Source organism: Thamnophis sirtalis, unplaced genomic scaffold, assembly GCF_051295495.1.
Source record: "Thamnophis sirtalis isolate CommonGarterSnake01/CBP01778 unplaced genomic scaffold, rThaSir2_p1.2 scaffold_4, whole genome shotgun sequence".
Classification (NCBI taxonomy): domain Eukaryota; kingdom Metazoa; phylum Chordata; class Lepidosauria; order Squamata; family Natricidae; genus Thamnophis; species Thamnophis sirtalis.
Window position 1 is genome coordinate 55557765 of NW_028261384.1, and position 26939 is coordinate 55584703.

A 26939-nucleotide genomic window follows, 5' to 3' on the forward strand; every position below is an offset into this window, starting at 1 on the left:
CGGTCCAAAAGGTCCAAATCAGCTTGTGTCCAGTTAACTATACCAGCTGTGTATCTTATAACTGGTATTGCCCAGGTATTTATGGCCTTGATTGTATTTCCACCATTCAATTTAGATTTTAAAATTTTCCTAACTCTGTTGGTGTACTCTCGCCTGACAATAGTTTTTACTTCTCCATGCTTGATGTTATCCAACTGCAGAATGCCTAAGTATTTGTAGGCTTCATTTTCTTTGCATTTGCATTTGCATTTGCATTTGTTGTTGTTGTTGTTGTTGTTATTATTATTATTATTATTATTATTCAGGACAGTACTGAAGTTGCAGGGCTCATGGGTTTCAAGCAATAACCCAAGCCACAAAATGATTAGACTACTGGATTAGACTACTTTCTGGCCCTGTTTGCATAACAGCTAGCATAACTAAACACTCAGCCCATGAGCTTGGAAAAGGTCAACTTTGAAACAAAGCCAACTACTGCAAAGGTTACTGAAAAATTATCAGTTCTTACATTCTAAACATTCTTGCAGGGCAGGGGGGAGGAATCACTATAATCTAATCAGAGTTAGAGGGGATGATAACTTGCCCGCCATTCTCCAGGACAGATGCAAGGATAAAAAGGAAAAAAGATGAGAAAGTGATGAAGAGGTAAGTTTTATTAACGCTGCTCTTTCATCATTCTGGAACAAACAACTGACCTGACTAGGGAAAATTAATTTAATCCAAGATTTATTTACACTTTGTAATCCTATTTTAGTTGGCCAGTGTGATAGGCTGAGGGAGAATGAGCATCTCAGAATATTGTGGACATTAAAATCATTCATTAGATATTTTAGTTTCCCACTTCATTGAGAATATCATGGATATTTAAACAAAATATTGTTCCCCACACTAGAAGAAAGAATTTATATTAAAAAAGGATGCAGAAAGCTAGTTTGGCACACTGCAACAATGTCAATAATGTTGAAAGAATAAACTCGAAGTTTAAAATTTTCCCATTAAATAAGGGATACCACTGCTTGGCCAAAACTGAAGATTTAGGAACTTATTTCTAGCAGGCTGAATCGGTCAGAGTATTTTCCACTTACATTTGAGCCAATGGAAAGTCTTCTGAGAATCCAGCAGCACCATAAATTTGAATAGCACAATCTATCACCTTAAGGACTGCTCGGGGTGCCGCCACTTTGATCATAGCAATCTGTGAAGATAAGTTAGAATTTTTTAGATAAGTGTAGAAATAAAAATGTCATTCATGGCAAACTGAATTTTGAATCTAAGGAGGTGAAAAGCATTCTAGAGTTTGATTTGCAATTATTTCTAAGACTGAGAGATTCTGCATGGGAAATAGCAAATAACAATGAAGCATTGTTAACATCTTACCTTGAGACTTTGTTAATAAAACTCCCTATATATGACCCTGTGAATCTATTTTGTTGCTTTCTTAAATCAACACAAATAAATTATTGCATAATAGAGGACAACCACAAGAAGCACTGTGGGATAATCTTATCAAACCAAATAAGAAAGATTCATATTTCATTTAGTCACGAAGTACATAAAGTTTTGGGCACTATTTATATTTCAACCTAATGTTCCCTTCAGTATTTGTTGGGAGATTACCATATTTTTCGGAGTTTATGATGCACCGGAGTATAAGAAGCACCAAGGTTTTGAAGAGGCAATTTTTTTTAAAAAGTAGGTAGGTAGATAGAGAGATAGAGAGAAAGAGAGAAATAGAGAGAAATATAATAGGTGGGTACGGAGAGAGAGAGGGAGGGGAGAGAGAGAGAGAGACTAGTTAGGTAGGCAAATAAAGGGATAGAGAGAGAGAAATAGAGAAATACAGTAGGGAGGGAGGGAGGGAGGGAGAGAGAGAGAGAGAAAGTGTGTAGGTAGGTAGATAGAGGGATAGAGAGAGAGAAATAGAGAGAGAAATACTGTAGATAGGTAGGGAGAGAGAAAATAGGTAGGTAGGTAAGTAGGTAGATAGAGGGGGAGAGAGAAATACAGTAGGTACGTAGGAGGAGAGAGAGAGAGAGTAGGTAGGTAGGTAGATGTTTCCAGGTGTATTTATCCATGTGCTTGAGAAAGAAATCGCTGACAATCTGCAGCACCTAAGACTAATAGAGTAGGTAGATAGGTAGGTAAGTAGGTAGAGGGATAGAGAGAGAAAAATAGAAAGAGATAGAGAGAAATACAGTAGATAGGTAGGTAGGTAGAGAGTAGTTAGGTAGGTAGATAAAGGGATAGAGAGAGAGAGAGAAATACAGTAGGTAGGTAGGGAGAGAAAGAGTGTAGGTAGTAGGTAGATAGAGGGATAGAGAGAGAGAAAGAGAGAGAGACAGAAATACAGTAGGTAGGTAGGGAAAGTATGTGTGTAGGTAGGTAGGTAGAGGGATAGAGAGAAAGAAATAGAGATAGAGAGAAATACATTAGATAGGTAGGTGTTTCTGCTGACGCAGCACTTGATCGATGTAATTCGCATCAATCAGTTAAAGAGCTTTCCAAAAGGGAAAAAAAAGTTTTTGCACTCTGCAAATCTCCAAAAAATGGCCCTTTTTTCACGAAAACAGGCCCATTTTTTTTTAAAGACTGACTAGCCTTTAGGGGGCTTACAGAGTGCTCTTGGGGGGGGGGGGACAAGCAAAAACTGCCCGTGTTTTGCAAAAACGGGCCCATGTTTTGTCAAAAACATTTCATGCATAGCCTTATGAGGCTTAGAGAGTGTTCCTGGGGGCTATGGGGGACAGAATTGAGCAGCAAAGGGCCCATTTTTTGCTCATTTCTGCCCTCCCCAACCCTCAGGAGCTCTCTGAAAGCCTCCATAAGGCTATGCACGGCCATTTTTGTGAAGGGGGGCTTCAGGAGGCAAAAAATGCCATATTCAGTGTATAAGACGCACCCAGATTTTCAGTCTTTTTTTGTGGGGAAAAAGCGTCTTATACTCTGAAAAATACGGTATATGGATTCCATAATAAAATTCATCAGTATACACAACAGAATTTAACCAAGTTTATTAATAAAATATATAATTCTTCAAAATTGAAAAATTACTTTGAGAAGTACATAATGATCTACTATGTATTCAATTATCAACTGGTTAATTGACTGTTGACATCAGTTCATATCATTGAAAAATTTAAACCCACTGATTTAAATTAACAAACCACACACAGACCAAATTAACAATGAGGTCTATTATGTTTCTCAAATATATGCAAATGTTTATGAAAGCCATTATTTTTTTTTGTTCGCCACAAAAACAGTTTTATTAGTTTAATTAAATTCCTGATAGTTTACCCCTTCCTGTCATCCACATACAAAATTTCCGTCCTTTTACCTCTTTCCTGGCTGCTTTATTGCCCATGGCATCTATTTTATTAGCTGCTTTCAATGTAAGCAGCCTTGCCTGTTCAATAGCAATGCGACACTCAGCAATCCAGTGAGCAACAACTTCCTATAGGAAAATAAGGCAAAAAGCAAATTAGAAAATGCAGTTAAAAACAAAATAAAACTACACATAGTGCTCAGGTTTTAAAAATGTCTTACTTTGCTACTCTATATTTCTTATCAGCTTCATATCCATCTTAAAGTTGCAAAAAGAGTTTTTATATACAAGGTTATATAATTAGGTTGGGAACTCACATGATGAAAGAGTTTCTTCCCAAATGCGACCCTTTGGGCTGATCGCTCACACAGAAACTGGAGAGCAGTTTCACCTGCTCCAATTGATCTCATACAGTGGTGAATACGGCCCGGTCCAAGTCGTCCTTGAGCTATTTCAAATCCTCTTCCCTCTCCTGTGTTACAAAAAAAAGGCAGTTCTTTTCTCTTTGTGGGTAAATACATAATTATTTGCTACATTGGAATGCAAATGTTCTGACTGATAACAACTTTCTAGGGTCTCAGACAGAAAGTTTGGATAGGTCTGGACACTTTTCTTGATAAAGCTTTTCAGAAGTGATTGCCATTGTTTCCTTCCTAGGACAGAGAGCATGACTAGCACAAGGTCAACCAGCTGGCATTGTGCCTAAGGTGGATTAGAACTCCCAGTTTCTAGCCTGATTTCTTAACTACTACACCAAATTGGCTCTCATATGTATCATACAATTGTGTAAAGTTCAAAAAGTCATGGCAAAGCTGGTTCTTCCCAGCTCAGGTAATTTAACCAACAAAGGTTTTTGACAATCAATAACTATCAGAAGAAGAAGAAATTCAAGACTCACCCAGAATCAGATGGGTGGCAGGGACACGCACATCATTAAAATGTATTTCAAAATGTCCACCATGAAAATAATCTAAAAAATTATGAAGACAATCAAGTATCAATTAAGGAAAAATGCCAGCAGTGTTATTTAGAAAAAAAGATCTAATATAGTAATAGTAGGTTAGGGGACATGGTGGCTCATTGGCTAAGACACTGAGCTTGTCGATCAAAAAGGTCAGCAGTTTGGCGATTCGAATCCCTAGTGCCACGTAATGGAGTGAGCTCTTGTTACTTGTCCCAACTTCTGCCAATCTAGCAGTTCAAAAGCATGTAAAAATGCAAGTAGAAAAATAGGGACCACCTTTGGTGGGATGGTAACAGCGTTCTTTGTGCCTTTGGCATTTAGTCATGCTGGCCACATGACCACAGAGATGTTTTCGGACAGCACTGGCTCTTTGGCTTTGAAACAGAGATGAGCACTGTTCCCTAGAGTCAGGAACGACTAACACATATGTACGAGGAGAACCTTTACCTAACAGTAAGTCATTCTCTCTTTGGAGAACTGAAACAAAAATAATACAGCAAAGAATCCATCAAATGCATGTAGCATTTTAGAAATGTAATATTTCTACACAGTTCAGTGTCTGAAACTTTTTTATAAAGTCAACCAAACTATCTATCTGGCAATAGTAAATACATATCTGGCAAATATGTAATACGTATAAAAAAGCAAATTTGTTTATACCACCATGGCTGCTGACTTTCCTTTTTTTTTTAACCATATCTTGCAAATACCCATATTCTCCCTCTCTTTCTCTCTCTTTAAACTGAGCATAAACTAAAGAAATCCACTGCATTAACCTTACAACAGACTTCCCATCAGAACTTCAGGAAACCCACTGCATCCCATATATTTTTTCTCACTGCAGCTCAGATTGATTTTTCTGTTATAGATGGTACAAATACAGTTCCATGCATACACCTGACCCACAGAGAGGCCTTTATATCCCCTCCCATTCCCATCTTCCTCCTATAGATCAGAAATTCAGACAAATATTCAGATGCAACTACAAGCACTCAAAATACAAACAACTGACAATTCCACTTACCAAAATACCCAAATACTGAAAGAGGCCTTATAAGTTTCACTCCAGGTGTATCCATTGGCACAATAATCATACTATGCTGTTTATATCTAATTGAAATAAAAGTAATAAGTGATATTGAATACTGAAGAAGATAGTAACACAATCTGGATTAACAGTAATTTCTAAGCATCTATTTTCCTATATGCATAGCATTCCTTACTAGCACTGATGATGTTACATAATTTGGGTAATGAAACATATAAGCAGGCTCAGAGAGCATCAAAGATCCCTCATGTGAACCCTGAGCTACAAATATTCTCCTTTAATAGTTATGATTCTTAAAGCAGCAAACTACAAGTTATTGGCAGTATCTTAGCAGCTGGATAGGAGTGTGATAGAAAATTATTCCATAGTATATTATAGAAAATTAGTGTTGTTTCTTGTTCCATACATATTTCAAACACAAATTGAACATTTCTTCTTACCTGGATGCAGAAGTATTTTTATCTTTGCCCATTACAATAGCAAACTTGCAGCTGGGATTTCCAGCTCCTGAAAAATGAACACAAAAAGAATTTATTGGTTGAAACCTTTAATATATTTTTTTTACTTTTCAGAAAAAAAAATACAGTTACTATGATCAATAGATCTTTCTTTCTAGTAAATTTAGAAGCAATAGTTAAAGAGAACATTGGAACACTGAGTGTGAAAACCTGAAAAACTACTTCCACAAATAATACTAGCCATATTTAGAAGAAGCTTTATGCTGATATAAGATTGTGTTTTACACTAAGGCAGAAATTCAGTGGCAGGGTTCCAAACAATATCCAAAATTAAATCAGAGTCCAAGGCAAAGTACTGCTCAAAGTTCCAATTTATTAAGAAAATCATGTTGGCACATCTGGGAAAACACATATCTGAAAGTTTCCCGGTTTTCTCCACCCAATTCAAAGTTCAAGAACTTGCCCCACACCAACAAGCCCATCACATGGTCCAATCTTGCACTGCCATGCCGGCAACTCCACCCATCCAGTTCTGATCAGGTGCAGAGATGTAAAGACAAAGGATGACCTTGGATTCTAGAAAGGGATTTTATTTTGACAACATCACATTCTACTCCTTACTATTCCTCCTCCCAATTCTCCACTAATGAAACAGCATAGTAGAATAGAATATTAGTGTGGCAGGCCAAAGATCCCAAAAGGAACCAGCTGCAGGCCTGACAGGCAGCCTCTCCTCAGAAGAAAAATGTTTCCTAAAAAGAGAATAATGTAGGGGTTAACATTACAGAATTAACCACCTTCAGAGGGATCCTTTGGCTTATCGGGAAATTTATCATGGAATTGTTTTACTAACTTATCCGCTTTTAGGTTCCAGCTTTTCACCCAAATAGCTTCAGACTAAGTGATCCCTGTACAGCCCGGAGTCTAAGATTTTTTTCACCTCATAATGTGTTTCCCCTCCTATCACTACTGGAGGAGGGGGAGCTTGGGTGGACGGTCTTATGCTGGACCCAATTACTGGCTTCAACAAGCTACAATGAAATACTGGGTAAATTTTCCCTAGAATTCTGGGTAGACTGAGTTGAACTGTAACTGGGCTAATTATCTTTACTATTGGGAATGGACCTAGAAATTTTCGGCCAAATTTCTTGCTAGGCATTCTTAATCTTATATACTTGGTAGATACGAAAACTTTGTTCCCCACACGAAAGTGGGGTTGGAGCAAGCAGTGTTTATCAGCTTGCTTCTTGTAGGCTTCTGCTGCTTCCGCTAGAGCTTTCTTTATATTTTCCCATCCTTTCTTTAATGTGTTCATCCATTCAGTCAGAGACATGGAGGAGGGAGGTTCTCTAGGCAGCTCAGGTATGGGAACAAATTCCATGCCACTGGTAATTTGGAAAGGAGTTAATCCAGTGCTGCTGTGGATCGCATTGTTGTATGCCACTTCGGCAAAGGTTAGCAAGTCCGACCAGTTGTCTTGCTGATAGTCCACATAACACCTGATTTATTGTTCCACTATCACATTGGCACACTCCGCTTGCCGTTTGTGCTGGGATTAAACTCTGAGCTCAGTCCTTGTGTGGACCCAATGGTCCTCAGGAACTCTCTCCAGAACTTGGCGGTGAACTGGACTCCACGGTCTGAAATGATCCTCTTGGGCACTCAGTGCAGATGATAAATGAGTTTCACATTTTCACTAATTTCTTTGCAGACGGCAACCCTGTGATGAAATGCACCTGCTTGGAAAACAAATCAAAAACTGTCCAGATTACTCTATTCCCACTGCTGTCTGGGAGCTCGACGATGAAGTCCATTGCGATCTCTTCCCATGGTTGGCTAGGGGTGGCCACTCGTAGTAGTCCAGGGGGCTTCCCTGGCCATATTTTCATTGTTGCACAAGTAGCGTAGCTTTTTACGTAATCTTCCACTTCCGAATTCATCTTTGATCACCAAAATTGATGTCTGGCAAAGTGGAGCATTTTTAGGAATCCAAAGTGGCCTCCTAGTTTCGCATCATGGCTTTGCTATAGAACTTCCAGCCTCAACCCTGGGGGACATAAAGTTTGGACCCCTTCCAGGTTAAGCCATCTTTCATCGTTAGGATGTCCTTGTTATTGTTGAGCCATGGGTCTGCCGGGAGTGCCAATTTCATCACTGTCATCAGCTTATCCTGGCTTCAGATGGTGACTTGGGCCGCCTTATGGTGGGAGGAAGAAAGGATGAGGTGAACAGCTTCTTCCTTACTGTCGTACTATGGTTTTCTTGACAAGGCATCCGCTAACAAGTTCTTCCCTGCAGGGATGTGTTTTAGTTCGAATTGGAACCTTTGTAAGTATTGTGCCCAGCGTACTTCGATGGGCTTTGAGAACTTTGCGGTTTTTATGGTCAGTCCAGGCCTCAAACGGCATATCCCCCATTTCCAGGAAATGTCTCCAAGTGAGCAGGGACCACCTGATCGCAAACACCTCTTTCTCCCAAATGGCCCACCTCCTTTCAGTAGTGGTGAGTTTTTTGGAGAAGAAAGCACACGGAAAGAGGTGGCCTTCTTTATTCTTTTGCAATAGCACTGCCACTACTGCTAAATCACTAGGATCCATCTGGATTATGAATTGTAGCTCTGGGTCGGGGTGCTGTAGTATGGGCTCTTGGGAAAAGAGCCATTTTAATTTCTCAAAGGCTTTTTGACAGTCCATTGTCCACTTTATGGGTTGATTTGCTTTTGGCTTCGTCGGGGAAGATCCCAATATTTTTTGTTTTTTTAATATAAAGTTTTTTATTTTTTCATTTTCATAACATATCACCACAGGTATACTATTACGTAGCCAACATCATATTGTATTATTAAATGTTTACATCAATTCACCTTACCATCAACTCCCCCCCAAAATTATTGGCTCTTCTGCTCTCCATACACCATATTTGTACCTTATCCATCACTTTCTTCTCCCTCTCTCCTCCTCCTCCCTACCTCCTTTCTTCCTTCTATCATCCTTCTCTTCTCTACTTCCCCTTCTTATCCCTTTTCCCCTTTCCACTCCTCCTTTCTCTCCTCCTCTCCCCACCTGCTCTCTCTCCTATCCCTCTCTTCTTCCCTTACCTCTCTCCTATACTTCACACTCTTCATTCATTTACTTGGTGTATTTCAGCTTCTGAGCGAGCTCCATTTTATGTTGATGGTATTTATAATTCCTTTTCAGTATACATATTTAATTTTAACATATATCTTCCTCCTCCTTTTTTAAAAGAGAGAACAAAAAAGTATACATATATAGTTATTATACTTTTAAACCCATCCATCCCCCACTGCCTAATTTTGGCTGAGATGTAGATATGGTTACAATTCCCAGCTATTCTCATCATTATGTTTATATAATTATACATCCTTACACACCCCCACTTTGTAATTGTCTTTAAATCTCAATAGTTTCCCATTGTAAGTATATTTCATGTTCCCTCTCCATTTTTCCATATCTTGGTTTAGATTACCCTTAATTATCTATAAATGGCAGTCCTTACTGTTCACTGTTCATTACAATTCCCTTAATCTACTATATAGAATAACAAGCGATACACTTTGTTCATCATCTTAAAAGTTCTATATATTTCCATGTTTCATATATTTTAACCCATGCTTAATTGTCCTTCGATTGTCATATTCAATCAATTAGCAACTCAATGTAATTATCATGTATAAAAGTGAATCACAAACCTCTGCTTTACAATCTCCCCATATCAGTTTCATATTTGTCCATATTCCATATATTTTAACCTCTTTTTAATTATCTTTCCATTATCATGTTCAGTCAGCAACTCCATTTTATTATCATATTTAGGAATAAATCCTTTATCTTAGCTTTATATTTTCCCATATAACAATGTCTAGTTGTCTGATTTTTTCCTAGTAAGTTTTTTGTCCCACTTCTCTATTCCTGGCTTCTCCCTTTTCTTTGTTTTGACATGTCCACCTCTTCAATTTTCCCCAAGCCTCCATCAAAAAGATCTTTTATATTTCCCTTTGATGGGGCGTAACCTCCTATTTCAATTTTCCTTATGCCACTGTCAACCTCCAAAGCATCTTTTGTCTTCTTTTTATTCCCTTTTGTTGGGACAGATCCCCCCTTTACAATTTTCCCTATACCACTATGTCAAGCCCTATGGAGTTTTTTGTCTGCTTTTTATTTCCCACCGTTTCTACTCCTTCAATGTCTCTCCCCCTACTTCCTTCCCTTCTTCCTTAAATACCTGCTTCTCTGAATTCAGAATTCTATTTAGGCTTGATTTTAATGATTTATGCATATATTTTTTAATAATTTCACATATTCTTCAAATTTCCACCTTTCCATAATCTCCAGTCCCAAAGTTACAGTTAGTTATACAATTCTATTTCAGAGTTCTGGTCCACCTTAAATTTGTCTACTTCAGCTGCTGTGGGGAAGGGCAATGGGAACCATCTTGGTCTTTTGTTCTTCCTTAGGTCCAGTTCCAAAATTGCAGTTAATTATACCAATCTTATTTGGAAATTCTGGTCCATCTTAAATTTAATGAATTCAACTACTGTGAAAATGGAAGAGAAGCTGGAGCCATCTTGATCTTATGCAGACATCTTGATTTTGTTATTATTTTTCCTTGGTACTTTCTGCTTCTTGTTGGTTATAATTGCTCAAAATATATTAATTGGAACAAACTTGCATACAGCCAAATTCGGGTATGTTTCTCTTGCTTTTCCAAGTTCTGATTTAAGGCAGTTGGTTAATTAAAATTTCCCACACAGGCAAGATTAGGTTATCAGTTGTCAGTAAGGAGATGGTGTTTTTTTCTTGATCTTTCTTTCTTGTTACATTCCAGTTCTCATTAATTGGAGTTGCTTAAGATATATTAGTTAAAAGACACTCGAATGAAGCAAATCTTCATGCTCCTAGACTCCTTTAAAAACGCAATCTTTTCAAGTCGAAAACCAAGTTTAGAGTTTGTGTTTAAGTGGGTTTGTCGCTTCTCTTCTTTCTCCTTTCTGTCCAAATTATTTCAAGCAAATAGCTCTCTTTGGGGCTAATGATTCAACCTTCCATTTTCCCCTTCTTTCTTTTTGCAAAAATCCCAATCTGTCCAGCAATATTATTTATGCTCTCAAGATTCTTTGCCTTTTTCAAATTCTGATTTATAAATGTGGGTTAATAGATCTTACCAGGCTTTCATCTCGCCTCTGCATGCTCCTGTTCAGCTGCTTTGGCCTGGAGCCAGCTCTTATGCAGCCATATTGCTATGCTGCCACCCTGGCTCCAATTCAGAGGGAAAATCTTTGACCTACGAGGGACTTGTTGCAGTCCCTCTGGGTCTGATGAGATGCTGCTCCTTCTTCACACACACCCACAGGGGGGTTCTGATCCAAAAATGGATCTTGGAGACAGTTTGTCAAACAGGGTTCATGTGAGACTCTTCAGAGCTCACCTCTCCCCATGTCTGTCCAGCTGGAGAACTTCAGATCAACTCGGAAGGTCCAGTTTTTAATAGTTCAGTCAATGGGAGGGCAATTTCCACAAAAGCTGGAATGAATTGCCTGTAGAAATTTGCAAATCCAAGAAAGCTCCGTAGTTGTCTGCGAGTACTTGGAGGTTTCCAGTCTAACACAGCTTTTACTTTTTCTGGATCCATTTCTATCCCCTCGCTGGAGATGTGATAACCCAGGTAATCTAGTGAGATTTTGTGGAACTCACACTTCAACGACTTTACATATAGCTTGGTGGCTAGAGGTTTTTCCAGGACTTGCTGTGCCAGCTTCATATGTTCTTCTAGGGTTTCAGAGTAGATCAAGATGTCATCGAGATAAACGAGCACTCCGAGGTACAGGTGCTCATGTAGCACCTCATTTATGTACTGCATGAAGACTGGGGTGCCCCTTGTAGCCCAAATGGCATGACTTTGAATTAAAAGCTGCCAAGGGGGCAGTTAAAAGTGGTCTTCCATTCATCTCCTCTCTAATTCGTATGCGGTAATACATCTCTCTCAAGTCCAACTTGGTGAACACCTTGCCTTTAGCCAAGTGGTTCAACATATCTTTCATGAGTGGGAGAGGATAGGTGTTCTTAATGCATACTGCGTTCAAGGCTCGCAGATCAATACAGAGATGAACACCGCCATCTTTCTTTTTTCTGAAGAGCACTGGGGCCGCTACGTTGGGTCAATAAAGCCCCGCTTCAAATTGGTGTCGATGTACTTCCTCAATTCAATCATCTCCTTGGGAGTCATGGAGTACATTTTCAGCTTTGGTAGGGTAACCACAGGTTTGAATTCTATTGCGCAATCTGTGGGCCAGTGAGGGGGAAGATAGTTGCAATCTTCCTCACTGAACACCTCCGCCAAATTCCAATAGTCTTTTGGTAGTTGTTGGATCCCTGGGGGTTTTGTGTCTGCTGCAGGTGCTGCAGGTTCTGGGCTCTTGGGTTCAATTGTCCCTGGGTGCTCTTTGGCTCCACCGGTGGTAGCGGCCCAAATATGATAATCCTAATGCCATCTTCCCACTTTATCGTAGGTATCTACTTGTCCAGCCATGCAAGCCCCAAGATAATTAATGCTGGCATCTTTGGAGCCACAACGAATCTGAGGAGTTCAGGGTGGTGGCCTATTTGTAATTTCACCAGTTCGGTCATTAGCATGGCCGGGGTTCCCCCAGTTAGCATTCCATCTACCAGCTCAAACCAAATGGGATGGGCTAGAGGTCTTGTGCATATGCCTAGTTGCTTTACAATCGACATGCTGATTAAGCATCGGGTGCAGCCGGTGTCCACAACTGCTTCAACTTCCCCTTCCATCCCTGTTTCGGGCACTTGGAGCTTGGCTTGGATGGCAAAGGGATGGACGGGTGCACTCACCATCGGGTTGTCTACACTATTCTCTTCCTCCAAGGTTTCCCCATTTGTTGGACTTTTCATCACCTTAGGTTGGAGATCAGCTTTCTGAGGTTGTTCACCCAGATGACTTTTTCTGGTGGCTTCCAGGGCCTTCTCTTTACCACGCTGATGGTTGGTGTGCACATTTGTGAGATTGGGGTTGGAGCCAGGCACTCTGATGCTCTGTGGCCAGGTTGACAGCAACGATGGCATTTTATTGCCCCCCCCCCCAGGGAAAGAACCTGGTTGCATCTCTAAACTTAGAAGTCACTTCATCACAATGCTCCACTATTCATCCTGCAGCTTTCCCCTCATTCATCCCTTCTGCCATTGTCGAGATTATTTCTCTGTTGGAAGATGGGGTAAGAGCCTGTTGGGGCATTGCAGATGGGCCTGTAATCGGGGGGGGGGGGGTATCAATCCCTGAGTTGACCCCTGCCCAGTTATCTGACATGGTGCCATCTGCTGAGGGAAGGCAGGTGCCCACTGGCATCTCTCCCATCCATGACCTGGGAAGAAAGCCCATCCCAGTGGTGCTTGATTCACAGGCTGCAGCCCAAACATCAATGGTTGGCTAAGGGGAGATATGGCCCACGCCCCTTTCTACTGGCTGGATTGATTTCCCCATGTTGGTGGCCAAATAGGCAGCCACTGGTATCTCTTTCATCTATGACCTGGGAAGGAAACCCACCCCGGTGGTGCTTGATTCACAGGCTGCAGCCTAAACATCAATGGCTGGCTAGGGGGAGATGTGGCCCAAACCACTTTCTGCTGGCTGGATTGATTTCCCCATGTTCCGTCGGCAGCTCAGCTGCAGGGCAATGGGTCATTTCACTTGTCACCATGTGGAAGAAGTAAAAATCTTCACTCCAGTGTGTTGCAGAGCCTCTGCTGGGGAAAGAGAATGTGGGGTGAGCCCTGGCCCATTTAGATGGCCCTGAGCTAACATGAGGGTTGATTTCATTCATGTTTGGCTGCACATGTTGGTCTGGGAGGCTCCAATCATCTAGTTGGCTATTAGGTGATTGCTTTTATTTTCTCCAGCCGTGTGTTGAAACAGCCATTTCAACCCTCTCTGGCTCCGACAGCATTTCTCCAGATGCCATAAATATCCAGGTTTCCTCCTCCACAGCATCCCTGACAACTTTAGAATGTTTGCAGATTGTGTCAGCAGAGAGAAGCGACTCATTATCTGCTACAATTCCCATGGGATGTATCTTCATCTTTGCTGATATTTTATGCTGACCCGGGTTGAATCAGTGTTGGGAGTCAGCATTCCTCCCACTACCCACTGCAAGGGTAGTTGGTGAAGTATTTTAAGGGAGATTCGGGTTAATGTCAAGGTTCCAAATAACAGCCAAAATTAAATCAGAGTCCAAGGCAAAGTATTTATTAAGAGAGTCATGTTGGCACATCTGGGAAAACACAAATCTGAAAGTTGCCCGGTTTCCCCCACCCAGTTCAAAGTTCAAAATCCTGCCCCCGCACCCACAAGCCCATCACATGGTCCAATCTTCCACTGCCATGCTGGCAGTTCCACCCTTCCAGTTCTAGTCAGGTGCAGCAGTGTAGACACAAAGGACCACCTTGGATTCTAGAAAGGAATTTTATTTTGATAACATCACATTCTACTCCTTACTATTCCCCCTCCCAATTCCCCACTAATGAAACAGCATAGTATAATAGAATATTAGTGTGCAGGCCAAAGATCCCAAAAGGAACCAGCTGCAGGCCTGACATCCAGAAGATTTAGCTGATCATCCCTGATCTACAAACAAACCAATGTTTCCAGCTTTTCTAATGGTTTTACTGTGCCATTAACATAGATGAAGCAAAACATACCCTAAAAAGATTAATTTGAATAATAATTTATTGTGTACATTCAGACATGAGCCAGCTTTCTTGAGCATAATAGCAATAACAATAGTACTTATATACTGTTTCATAGTGCTTTACAGTCCTCTCTAAGTGGTTAACAAAGTCAGCATATTGCCCCCAACAATCTGAGTCCTCATTTTACTCATCTCGGAAGGATGGAACCTTCTACCTTGAGCCTGGTGAGATTCGATCTGCCAAACTGCTGGCAGTCAGTAATCAGAAGTAGTAGTACCGGACTCTTAACCACTGCACCACCATGGCTCATAAACTTGCAATCAATCAAGTTGGGTGTGGGAATATACAAAACAGATATCTACATTCAAATCAAAATATTCATTTTATAGCAAGGATTAATAGCTGCAGATTTATATCTGTACCTAATTTCAGGCTTAATCCTATGAGGATTTGAATGTAACTTTAGGAAGCTATCAATTTGGACCAAGAGTAAGAGTTATTCACCCCTTTCCTTACAGACTGCTGCATAGACAAGAAGAAAGAGAAAGAAAAACAAACTAAAAACAGAAGAGGAAAGGGGGATTGTTGAATGGGGGGGAGAAATGGGATGACTCTCATTGGACCCCATTCATCTATGTTCCAATTCTATTAGCCACTGGAACAAGACTCACACCAATATTATTCCTGTGAAATTCAGTGGGTAAAAGTTGCCCACTTCAATTCTACACACAGGAATTGGATTAGCGGTTTGCTAAACTTTTCTTTTTTTGAAAGAAGCATTTGCCTGTCCATTTTAAATCTGAACTACCTCCTGGCTCAGATGCAGCAGACTTCCAGCACAATTATTATTGAAAATCAACAGTGCAAGGATATTTGTGCATGAGAAGTACAATGGAATTGGAAGGGGAAAAAAAATCAAAAGTCAAAGAACAAAAAACAGCATTCCAGAGGCAGGAATCAAAACTTCAGGTCCTGCTGTTATAAGAAACAGGTTAGTTATTAAATTTATTATTTCTTTATTATTAGTTATTAGTAATAAAATAAAATTGATATATAATTCTGCACTAAAATTACAAATATTTGGAAGAAAGAAAAACATTTCCTGCTGGTAATTTTGCAAAGATTAGAAAACTAATCACTGAATCCTGGGATTGCACTCTAAAATATGATAAATGAGATCAGAATAACATTCAAATACAATTTTATTCATTTGAAATAGCATTAAATCTAGTTAGGATTTTTATTTTCTAGTCGTATATTTCATAATGTGATATTAAAATTTAAATTAGGTAACCACGTCAGGACAATTGGGAAGTAAATAATTTAGACAGCTTGGAAGTACACACACACACACACACACACACACGATTTGACACAATGCTTTGGATCTAGGCCTGGGAGCTCTCTCTGCGGGCAGGTGAGCCATTGCACATCTCCCGCCAGCCAGGCAATTTTTGGGTTTACCCTGCAAGTGGGAGACGCACGCACATACCTTTCTCCTCATTTTCTGCAGCCCGTTTCTTCCCAGATCTCTGGAGATTCCTGCCCCCCAGCACTGTTCTGAGTTGCGAGGCTTTCCCTTCCTCTCAGTGCTGTTCTGCAAAGGGAGCTTTTTCCCCTCCCCAGTGCTGTTTTGGGATGTGAGGCCAAAAGAGGGGAAATGTTGTGCACACATCTGCAGGGTGAGCGGGGTGGGTGGGGTGATTGCACATGCATGCGCATGGGGTGAGGAAAGCACGGGGGTGTCACATGTGGATGTGCAGGGGGTGGGGTACATGGGCGTGACAGCATGCACATGCGTGCTTTTGGCACCTGAGGAAAAAATGGCTAGCCATCACTGATCTAAGTCTTTAAAAAAAATTTTAGGAATTCGTGATTAAAGAAATAAAACAATAAGTTGCATTTTTGTAAAAAAAATTGAAATACCTAATTCAACCTCAGTGTAATTAAAAGAAATAGAATCAATGTATAATCTCTCTCCTCAAAGAGAGCACGCTCATAATTTGAGAGTATCCTGGACTCATACTTTCTACTAGAGGAGTTTATGAAAGCTTTGGTCAGGAGGGTCTTTGCTAAACTTTTGCTGGTGCAACAATTGCGGTGTCACATTTAATAAACTACACTATAAATAGTCATATCAAGTTTGTAATTCCTGGTCAAATTAGTATAATTCACTCTATGTGAGACTACCTTTGAAGTTTTGGAGTATTATAATATATTTGTATAAAGAAGAAAGCTGATTTGAAAGCTATTTAAAAATGCCAACTGCTTGACATACCCCCCAAATCCCGGAAAGACTTGGCTGTGGAAATTTAAGTGAGAGATTAAGAAAATTTAATTACTAAAAAGACCCCTAAAAGCTTCAAAATAAGACTGGATTGGCAGAGGGATTTATGAAGGTTTTATTTTTTGACTAATTAGAGGAATAGACAAATTAATTTAATTTTGGGATACAAAATCTTTTGGACATTGGATATTGAATGACTTAAGAAGTGGCTTTAGGTTTGATTGTTGGACTGTTAGACAAAATGATATGTTAGAATTTGATTGGCATGAAAACAATATATTGAATTATTGAATAAGATAATAATGAAAGATTATAATTGAACAAAACAGGTATATTATTACTATTATTAGAATTATATAACTTGTCAAATATAACTAAGATGAACATAGTTTTGTTTGTTTTGAAAAGGAATTAGAAAGGGGACTTTTAAATATAACAGTGGCATAATTAAAAATTAGAAAGGGGAACAATGGAAGATTATAATTCAATATAAATCAGGATATTATTATTAGAATTATATAAGTTTGTTAAACGTAACAAATATGATTATTGGTATTCTATCTGTAGTAAAAGGAGTGATATTAAGAATATGGAGATTGGGAGGAGGGGCCAGTGTCTCAATGGTACGCACACAAACTTCGGTTCTCCGGAGGAGTGGCGATATCCTACCACTTTGGGGGTCTCTTCAGAGACTGGAACTGTCTTGGAGCGACAGTGAGAAATGAGAGCACAGGCAGATGTGAAGCCCCCCCCGCAAACCCCCTGGAACGTCTGCAATAGCTCTTGACCCAGATTGCTCTTGACTCAGCGAAGCAGTTGAAGTGATGTGCCAGTGCCTGGAAGCTGTCAGGGTCTGGATGGGAGCGAACAAGCTTGCGCTCAATCCAGACAAGACTGAATGGCTATTGATGCTGCCTCCCAAGGATAGTCCAGACCAGCGTTCTTCAACCACTCTGCCGCGGCACACTAGTGTGCCGTGACATAATGTAAGGTGTGCCGTGGGAAAAACACCCGCCGGGTGTTTTTGCCTCGGGACATCTCTGATATCTCTGACATCTCTAACCGTTAAGGGAGGAAGGGCGACAATGAAAGGAGAAGGGAGGGGGAGGACAGCACCCGAACCGCGATAGCAGAGAACCGATACGCTTAAGTCAAATGAGAGGTGCGCGGTACGATTTCGCCCCCCCCTCCCCCAAAAAATCGTTTTTAAAATGCGCTTTCTGAACTCGGCCTCTGTTGTCTTGGGAGCCTTCGGGGCGAATTCACTTAATCTCCCGCTGCCGTGGCGAAACTAAAAGTCGAGGAAAAGCACTTCGTCCCTTTCACCCGAACCAGAGCTAGGGCAAGCCCCGTGGCCGTTGCACACGTGCGCGATCCTATTTTCTCCAGGGGACGACGAGCCCGAGGAAGAGGGAGCCGCGCAAGGGTGGGGCTTGTCATTGCAGGCTCTGGGCTGACCCTGCCTGAGAGCAGCTGCAGCTGCAAGCCAAGAGAAATTGAGAGAGAGGGAATGTGCACATTGCGCGTGTTAATGTCAGGGAGGGATGCATGTCGTCGCCTTCTCTGACCCAGGGTGGGCTTCCTTCCCGCAAACGCGCCGCGCTCTCCAGAAGGGCTAGGAGCGGGTCCGGCGGCCAAGCAACGCGCGGCCTTCGCCGGGACTGACAGCCGCAGCGAAAGCAGCCCCCGCTGGCCGGCCGTCGCTTTTGTCTGCTGGGTAGTGAAGGCGGCGGCGGCGGAGAAGGAAGCAGCCCGGTGTCGCTGCTCACCGCGCGCTCCCTCGCTCGCGGCTGGGCTTTGGTCCCGCCTTTCCCGCTCTGTGCGTGGGAGAATGTGTGTGTGTGTGTGTGTGTGTGTGTGTGTGAGAGAGAGAGAGAGAGAGAGGTAATTCATAAAATCCCTTCCCCCTCCAGCCATTCTTCCCCTTTCCTACAACTGACATTTCTGCCACTGCATGGTTGTTTTTTTTAAAAAAATTGTGGCGGAGGCTGTTTGCTTCAACGTGGCTTGCCTCGTCTTTTGGGGCAGGAGGAGGGCTCTGCCTTAAGCAAGAATTGCATTAAAGACCAGAGCAACAGGTATTTCCTTATTTGCCTATTGGATGGGGTTTTATACAGCTTTATAACATGGAGTAACGTACATGCACACAGCCGCTGGTAGCCCTTTGATAAAAAATGGAGATAGATAATTCCTAGGGATACTTGCCATGTTCTTTCATCACCATGGTGATCTTATTTTTTTGAGCTAAATGTATTTTTCCAGTTTGAATTGGGCATAATCTTTTTTTATTGATCCACTGTCAGGAAGAGGGATTATAATTTAAAACAGATGATTTCAGTGGCATCTTTTTTTATTAATTTAAATTTCTTTCTGTTCTTCATACCCATCTTCTTGTATCAAATAATAGCTGTGGATTCATTGGTATTAAGTGTATATGTTTGAAGCAGTGCAGGAAATCTTGAAAACTTATGAATTTCTCTCCCCTCTGTGGCATTAGGCCTTAGTATCTGATTTGCTATATAACACCTTGTGTTATATATAGTCAATATAGGCACAGAGTTAAATTTTTTTAACATTTTCTAATGGTGGTGTGCCTCGTGATTTTTTTCATGAAAAAAGTGTGCCTTTGCACAAAAAAGGTTGAAAAACACTGGTCCAGACATTCCACCTCTTAGCCTGGGGGGTGAAATTACACACCCCTCGGAGAGGGCCCGCAATTTGGGTGTCCTCCTGGATCCACAGCTGACGTTAGAACACCATCTGTCAGCTGTGACCAGGGGCCTTTGCCCAGGTTCGCCTGGTGCACCAGTTGCGGCCCTACCTGGACCGGGAGGCACTTCGAATGGTCACATGCCCTCGTCACCTCAAGACTGGATTACTGTAATGCGCTCTACATGGGGCTGCCCCTGAAGAGTGTTCGAATACTACAGTTGGTCCAGAATGCAGCCGCGTGAGCGATAATGGATGTACCTAGATACACCCATGTTACACCTATCTTCCGCGAGCTGCACAGGCTCCCCATTGGTCTCTGGATGCGCTTCAAGGTGCTAGTCATTACTTTTAAAGCCCTACATGGTATAGGACCTGGCTACCTGAGAGACCGCCTCCTGCCATTCACCTCCCAACGACCAATAAGATCGCACAGGTTGGGCCTCCTCCGGGTGCCGTCGACTGGACAATGCCGGCTGGCGGCCCCCTGAGGGAGGGCCTTCTCTGTAGCTGTACCGGCCCTGTGGAATGATCTACCCATTGAGATCCGGACTCTTACCACTCTCCTGGCCTTCCGTAAAGCAACCAAGACCTGGCTGTTCCGGCAGGCCTGGGGCTGTTGATTAATATCCAGCCCCACTTAGACTGAATGGATGGTGTATTAATTTTAATAATTGTATCTTTTCTTAACTTTTTAAATGCTTTTATCTTGCTTGTGATCCACCCAGAGTCCCAATGGGAGTGGGCGGCATACAAATTTTATTAAACTGAAAATTGAAAACTGGCCAGGGAGACAACCATTGTGAGCTGTCAGAGTTTAGGCAGCTTCACAAAAAGAGAGAAGAAAGTGACTTGGAACATCTGGATGAGATCGTGATAATACCCTGGGGCACACTGTATTCAAAAGTTTGTTTTTTCTCCCTGATTGATTGACTGAGAACAAAGAGAGAAGACAAAAGAGGGGGGGGAGTGGATTATCCCTTCAAGAAGCAGTGGTGGAGAAGCAAACGCCAATATAAATAAAAGATTCATCAAATAGTTTTGGGAGGATGGTTTTGGGAAATACAGAGCAGTCTGGACAGAGTTGATTGCCAGTGAGATTTTTAAATATTGATATTGAAGAAATCAAAATTCTGAGGTTGCTCTTGGAATTTTTTTTCTTTCCTAACTACTCTTTTCAGTAACAACTGTGCCATCTAGTGGCAACAGAGAGAATATATTACAAAAAATAAAGTAAAATTTGAAATAATGGCCTTGAACATTGCATAGTGTTTTGATAGAGTGGTGATAAAAACTGCCACATAACACAAAACACCAGCTGTGGATTCATCGTTGGTGCTTTTGTTTTTCACTTTCCTGATTATAACTTTGGAATGCTGGAATTGCTTTGGAATTGTTTGGAACTGTGGAGCTTTTGATTATATTAAGAATGGAAGTTATTTTCTTTAGGTGGCTCTGTACCTAGTTCCCTTTTTTAAATCAACTTCTTTCTTGATTTTTCCACCTATTGGGTACTTATTGGGTTTTTCCTTTTTGTTTTTATTTTCTATCTCTCCTTTTTCTCTCCTCCTTTTCTCTCCTACTGCTAGAGTTGGAGGGAATAAGGGGGATTAAAGACATATTTTTATTTTACAATTATAGTAAACATTTTACTATTTTTTTTCTTTGCCCTTTTTGTTGGAATTTGGTCTTTTTTTCTCTTCCTCTCTTTTTATTTTACTACTACAATTGGATTAAGATAACATGAACCTGAAGCTTGGCCCAGCTTGGAGAGGCGACCTTCAAAATTTGGATTTTTCTTCTCTTTTCTCTTTTCTGATATTTGGATTATAAAAATAAATCAACAAGATGAAGAAGATAACAGCCTATTCCTCATTGACAGCAACAACCTCTAGCCCTACAGCACCAAAATCATCAAATACAACAATACAACAAGATAAAAGTAGTGAGTTAAAGAGTATGCTACAGGCTATGCATGAAGACCTCAAAGAAAGAATGGACAAAGTGGATGAAGACCTGAAAGAGGTTAAAGAGATAATGGGAAAAAATGAGCAGAGATTGCAGAAAGTGGAAGAAAAGATGGAAATAACAGAGAAGAAAATGGAGGAGATAGATTATAGACTGACAACAACAGATAAAAATCAAGAAAAAATATTTTTTGGGAGATGGACAAGGCTGATTTTTATTTAAGATTCCAAAATATCGAAGAGGAAAAGGAAGAGAATCTAGCAGAAAAAATCACTGACATATTGGCGGGTGGACTGGAAGAATCCAAGGAAAAGATGTTAAGTGGGATTGATGAAACTTACAGGGTCCATACAAGATATGCTATAAGAAATAAATTACCCAGAGAAGTACACGTAAGATTTACTAAGAAATCTCTGAGAACAGAAAACCTGCAAGCTGCAAGGAATAATACAATAAAATACAAATCTAAAGAAATAATAGTCCTCAAACAAGTGTCAAGAAAGATCTAAGAAGAGAATATCAATTCCTGATCAAATGCCTAATTAAAAAATATTCAGATGGTTAATACCAGAAAGGATATTAGGAACTTGGCAGGAACAAAGACATAGGCTGGATACAAAAGAGAAAGCAGAGTTATTTTATGAACAATACTTTGGACCACAAGAAGAAGAAAGACGGAGAGAGGAAAGAAGAACAAAACTACAAGAAGAGAAGGAGAAAGAACAGAGAGAACTAGCTAAAGAACAAGAAGAAAGGGCATTAAGATAAGGAGCAAGAGCAAAAGAGATGAAAGAACAAATGGAGATGAGAGTGACTAGATCAACTAAACTGACAAATAATTAAGACATGGAAGAAGAAATAAAAAATCTCATTAAACATAAATGGACTAAATTCAAGCATAAAAAGAAAGAAGACATTTAATAAATTAGAGAAATTGAAATTAGATATAATATGCCTGGAAGAAGTACATATTAAAAAAACAACACAAAAATATTTGGATTATCCGAAATTGGGGAAGCGGTATGACACTCAATCTTCTGCGCATGAGCAAGGAAGATGTCTGCCGAGCTTATTGCTCCGGCTTTGCCTAAGAAAAACTGGCCTGGAAGAGACGAACAGTGCCTGGGAACCAGCTTAATTGAAAGGCTGAGAGCGAATATGGGTGTTGCTGCCGGCAGTGAACTGGGGTGATACTTGCTCCCCAGAGCTGCCAGGCACAAAGACGCCAAAGACGCTGACGCTGACGCCGTTTGAAGCCACTGCGGCTCAGCTGGTTGGGAGATCTTGCCAGAGCTTCCATCCGCGCTCTGTGACTGTTGAGACGAGCTGGGAACGCCGCAGTTGCCGGGCACAGGGACGCCGAAGACACTGACGCCGACATCGTTTGAAGCCACCGCGGCTCAGCTGGTCGGGAGATTTCGCCGGAGCTTTCATCCGCGCTCCGTGACCGTTGAGACCAGCTGGGAATGCCGCAGTTGCTGGGAACGGTTTGAAAATGCCGCAGCCTGGCTGCCCGGGGGGGGTGGTCATCTGACTGCAACTATTGAGCCCGCCCGGGAACATCATAGCCACTTGGGAACGTCACAGCCAGCCGCTGAGGATGCCTATGGCCGCTTGGGAACATCGCAGCCAGCCACTGAGGATGCCGAGGCTGTTTGTGAACGATGCGGCTTGGGAGCACCGCGGCCCAGTTGCCCTAGAGGAGTTTTGAACCTGGGGGGGGCTTGAACTTGCTGGAGCTCCCGTGTGACTGCCGTGGTTATTGAGGCCGATTGAGAACATTGTGGCCTGAGATTGCCCTGAGACTGCCCTGGCTCTGTCTTTAGACTCTTTTTAGAGGATACTGTGGCTCAGCGGTTTGGAGGGGCTCTGCTGCCTGTTGGCTAGGGTTTTTGTGGGAGCCCCGACCCCACTGTGACTGCTGTTAAGCGCTGCAAATACCCAGAGAGGATACTGTGGAATTTCTTGGGTCATTACTCAAGTGGCTAGGCAAATTAACCATCTTGCAAACTTTGTGGTGCCGCCTGTGGCGAGAGGTGGGCGGAGACTTCCTGACCGGCGGGGCCGGGGACACCTGCTGGAGTCTGGAAGAGCGGGCTGAGACCGTCTTGGCTGCCATGGAGGCGGCTATCGGTGACTGTTTGGGGGGACCCGACCCCCCCCCCCAGGTTGTCTGACACCTCCTTTTTCCTTGCCGTCGCCTGTGGCTGGCCCTACAACTTTCGCCATCATTTATCGCCTGCGGCCTGCTTGCCTCTCAGACTTTCCTGGCTTCTCTCTGGACGACTGCTGGGTTATCATCATATGCCCCGCTATTATTTTTCTGGACTTCGAACACTTATATGGGAGGCTTGGATAGCACCCCCCTTTGGCCTCTTTGTACTAAATAACTCACGATAGTGCGCAGATTTATAATTTATAATTTTTATATATTGGTAATTGTTACAATTTTTTATAATTTTAATGTACGGGGAGTGTGTGGTATGAGTGTGATTGATTGAATGTTCCCACTTTTATCATGATATTGCTGTTTTTCTATTTTTAATGTGTATTGTGGGGATTGATTGATTGTATGTATATGTTTGGTGGGCCGGGAGCCTAGCTGGGTGCCTCCTGCACTGAGTGCTTTAGCAGAAGTGTCAGGGGGACCCAGGCCCGGTTCCGGCCCTTGGATGTCTGTGTCGAAGGGCCTGCCGGTGAATTCAGCGGCAAGGGGAGAGGGCGGAGGGACCACAGATACGGGAGTGGGCCGGAATATTGGGGTCATATTGGGGGGGGGCAGATATGGCGGGAACTTCAGGGCGAGCCATTACCGGGGAAGGAGGGCTCCCTATGTCAGAGGGATCCCTCCTTCCGGCCCTGTGAGTTCCACTCCAAGGCCAGATGGCACGAGTAGTCAGGACCCTGGTCTCAGGTTGCTGTTGCTAAATGCCAGGTCTGTGGTTCACAAGGCTACCCTCGTCCAGGACATAATTATAGATGAGGGGGCAAACCTGGCATGTATTACTGAAACCTGGCTGGGCCCGGAGGGAGGAGTCCCCCTCACCGAAATGTGCCCAGAGGGTTTTCAGGTGCTTCATCAACCGCAACCCCAGGAAAGGGGCGGGGGAGTGGCCATTGTTATCCAGCAGTCCTTAGCTCCTCGTAGGATCCCTGCTCCGGAGCTTGTCACGTGTGAGTCCTTGCTGGTGAAGATGGACCTTGCGGGTCAAGTGGGGTTGTTGTTAACTTACCTGCCTCCCAACAGCGTGACAACAGCCCTCCCCTGCTCCTCAAGTCAGTAGCTGAGCTGGCAGTTGAGTTCCCCAGACTTATGATACTGGAGGACTTCAATCTGCCTTCACTCGGCGAACACTCTGATGGAGCACAGGAATTCATGGCTTCCATGACAGCCATGGGCTTGACCCAAGTAATCCAGAGTCCGACTCACTCGGTGGACACACACTCGACCTCGTATTTCTCTCGGAGCAGTAGAGTTGTGATCTTGGTCTGAGGGGTAGTGAGACCTTGCCCCTGTCATGGTCGGACCACTTCCTACCGAGGCTCGACTTTCGGAGACTAATCCCCCGCTGTAGGGAGGAGGAACCGATTAGGTGGTTCCACCCCAGGCATCTTATGGATCCCCAGGGTTTCCAGACGGCGCTTGGAGTTATGCCTGATACTCTCACCCGCAGCTCGGTGGTGACCTTATTACTACTTGGAATTCAGTGGCGGCTGAGGCTCTCCACCGGATTGCCCCTTTATGGCCGATCCGCGGCAGTGGATCCAGGAGGGCCCCTTGGTTTACCGAGGACTTCCGGGAGATGAAGCACCAAAAGAAATGCCTAGAGCGCCGCTGGAGGTCCAGTAAATCCGAGTCAGACTGAGCACTATTAAAAGCTTGCATCGGAGCATACCTCTCAGCAATACAGACAACCAAGAAAAACTATATTGCCGCTCTGATAGCGTCCGCTGAGTCCCGCCCTGCCACCTTGTTTAGGGTGACCCGCTCCCTCCTAAACATGAGGGTTGCGGATAACCCCTTACAGGGTAGAGCAGAGGAATATGTCCAGTTCCTCGCGGACAAAGTTGCTCGGCTTCGGATGGACCTGGACTCCAATTGCGCAGAGCCAGCCGGGGTACCGGGGAAAGGTCTTGAACGACATCTCTGGACTGACTTTCAACCTGTTGCCCCTGATGAAGTGGACAAGGCCATGGGAGCGGTGAGTGCTGCCATATGTATACTGGACCCGTGCCCCTCCTGGCTGGTTGCGAACAGCAAGAAGGTGACATGGAGCTGGATCCAGGCGATGGTGAATGCCTCTCTTCGGGAGGGCTTCTTCCCACCGGCATTGAAGATAGCGGTGGTGAGACCCCTCCTGAAGAAGCCATCGCTGGATCCAGCCATTTTGAACAACTACTGTCCAGTCTCCAACCTTCCCTTTATTGGGAAGGTTGTTGAGAAATTGGTGGCCTCTCAACTCCGACGGTCCTTGGATGAAGCCGATTATCTGGACTCCTTTCAGTCTGGATTCAGGCCTGGCTACAGCACGGAAACCGCTTTGGTCGCACTGACCGATGATCTCTGGAGAGCCAGGGATGGAGGTCATCCCTCCATCCTAGTGCTTCTTGACCTCTCAGCGGCCTTCGATACCATCGACCATGGTATCCTTCTGAGACGGTTGCGAGAGGTGGGGGTGGGAGGCACCATTTTTCAGTGGTTCTCCTCCTACCTCTCGGACAGGTCGCAGTCGGTGTTGGTCGGGGGGCAGAGGTCAACCCCTAGGCCCCTGAAATATGGGGTTCCTCAGGGTTCGGTCCTGTCCCCCCTCCTGTTTAACATCTACATGAAGCCACTGGGTGAGATCATTCGACGGCACGGGATAAAATACCATCAATAAGCGGATGATACTCAGTTGTATCTGTCCGCCCCGTGCCAACTCAGTGAAGCGGTCGATGTGATGTATAAAGCCCTTCATGGTATTGGATCTGGGTACTTGAGAGACCGCCTGCTGCCAATTACCTCCCACAGACCCATTAGATCTCACAGGGTTGGCCTCCTCCGGGTGCCATCTACCAGCCAATGCCACCTGGCTATTACCCGGGAGAGGGCCTTCTCTGTGGCAGCTCCAGCCCTCTGGAATGAACTCCCCGCAGGGATTCGGACCCTCACCTCTCTCCAGGCCTTCCGAAAAGCCGTCAAAACCTGGCTTTGCCGGCAGGCCTGGGGGTGATGAGTTCCCTTCCCTCTCGACATGTATGGTTGTGCGACTGTTGTCTACTTTTATTATCTGTATTTTGTCTTTTATGTTCCCCCTTTTTTTCCCCCTTGAATTGTTCGCCGCCCTGAGTCCTCCCGGAGAAGGGTGGCATACAAATAATAAAATACAAATACAAATACAAATACAGTGCCTGGAGGCTGTCAGGGTCTGGATGGGGGTTAACAAGCTTGTGCTCAATCCACACAAGACCGAGTGGCTGTTG

At 43.0% G+C, this 26939-nt stretch overlaps 1 protein-coding gene across 1 annotated transcript in view; it reads right to left on the reverse strand.

Moving 5' to 3' along the window:
* ACAD11 (acyl-CoA dehydrogenase family member 11) overlaps positions 1-26939 on the reverse strand; it is a 91450-nt gene that overhangs the window by 5074 nt on the left and 59437 nt on the right. The window contains exons 14-19 of the mRNA XM_087712951.1: positions 5778-5844; positions 5314-5399; positions 4224-4295; positions 3643-3797; positions 3338-3454; positions 1086-1195 (exon numbers count right to left, since the gene is read on the reverse strand). Of these exons, the coding sequence (XP_087569077.1) occupies positions 1086-1195; positions 3338-3454; positions 3643-3797; positions 4224-4295; positions 5314-5399; positions 5778-5844 (607 nt within the window). The remainder of the gene's footprint in view (positions 1-1085; positions 1196-3337; positions 3455-3642; positions 3798-4223; positions 4296-5313; positions 5400-5777; positions 5845-26939) is intronic.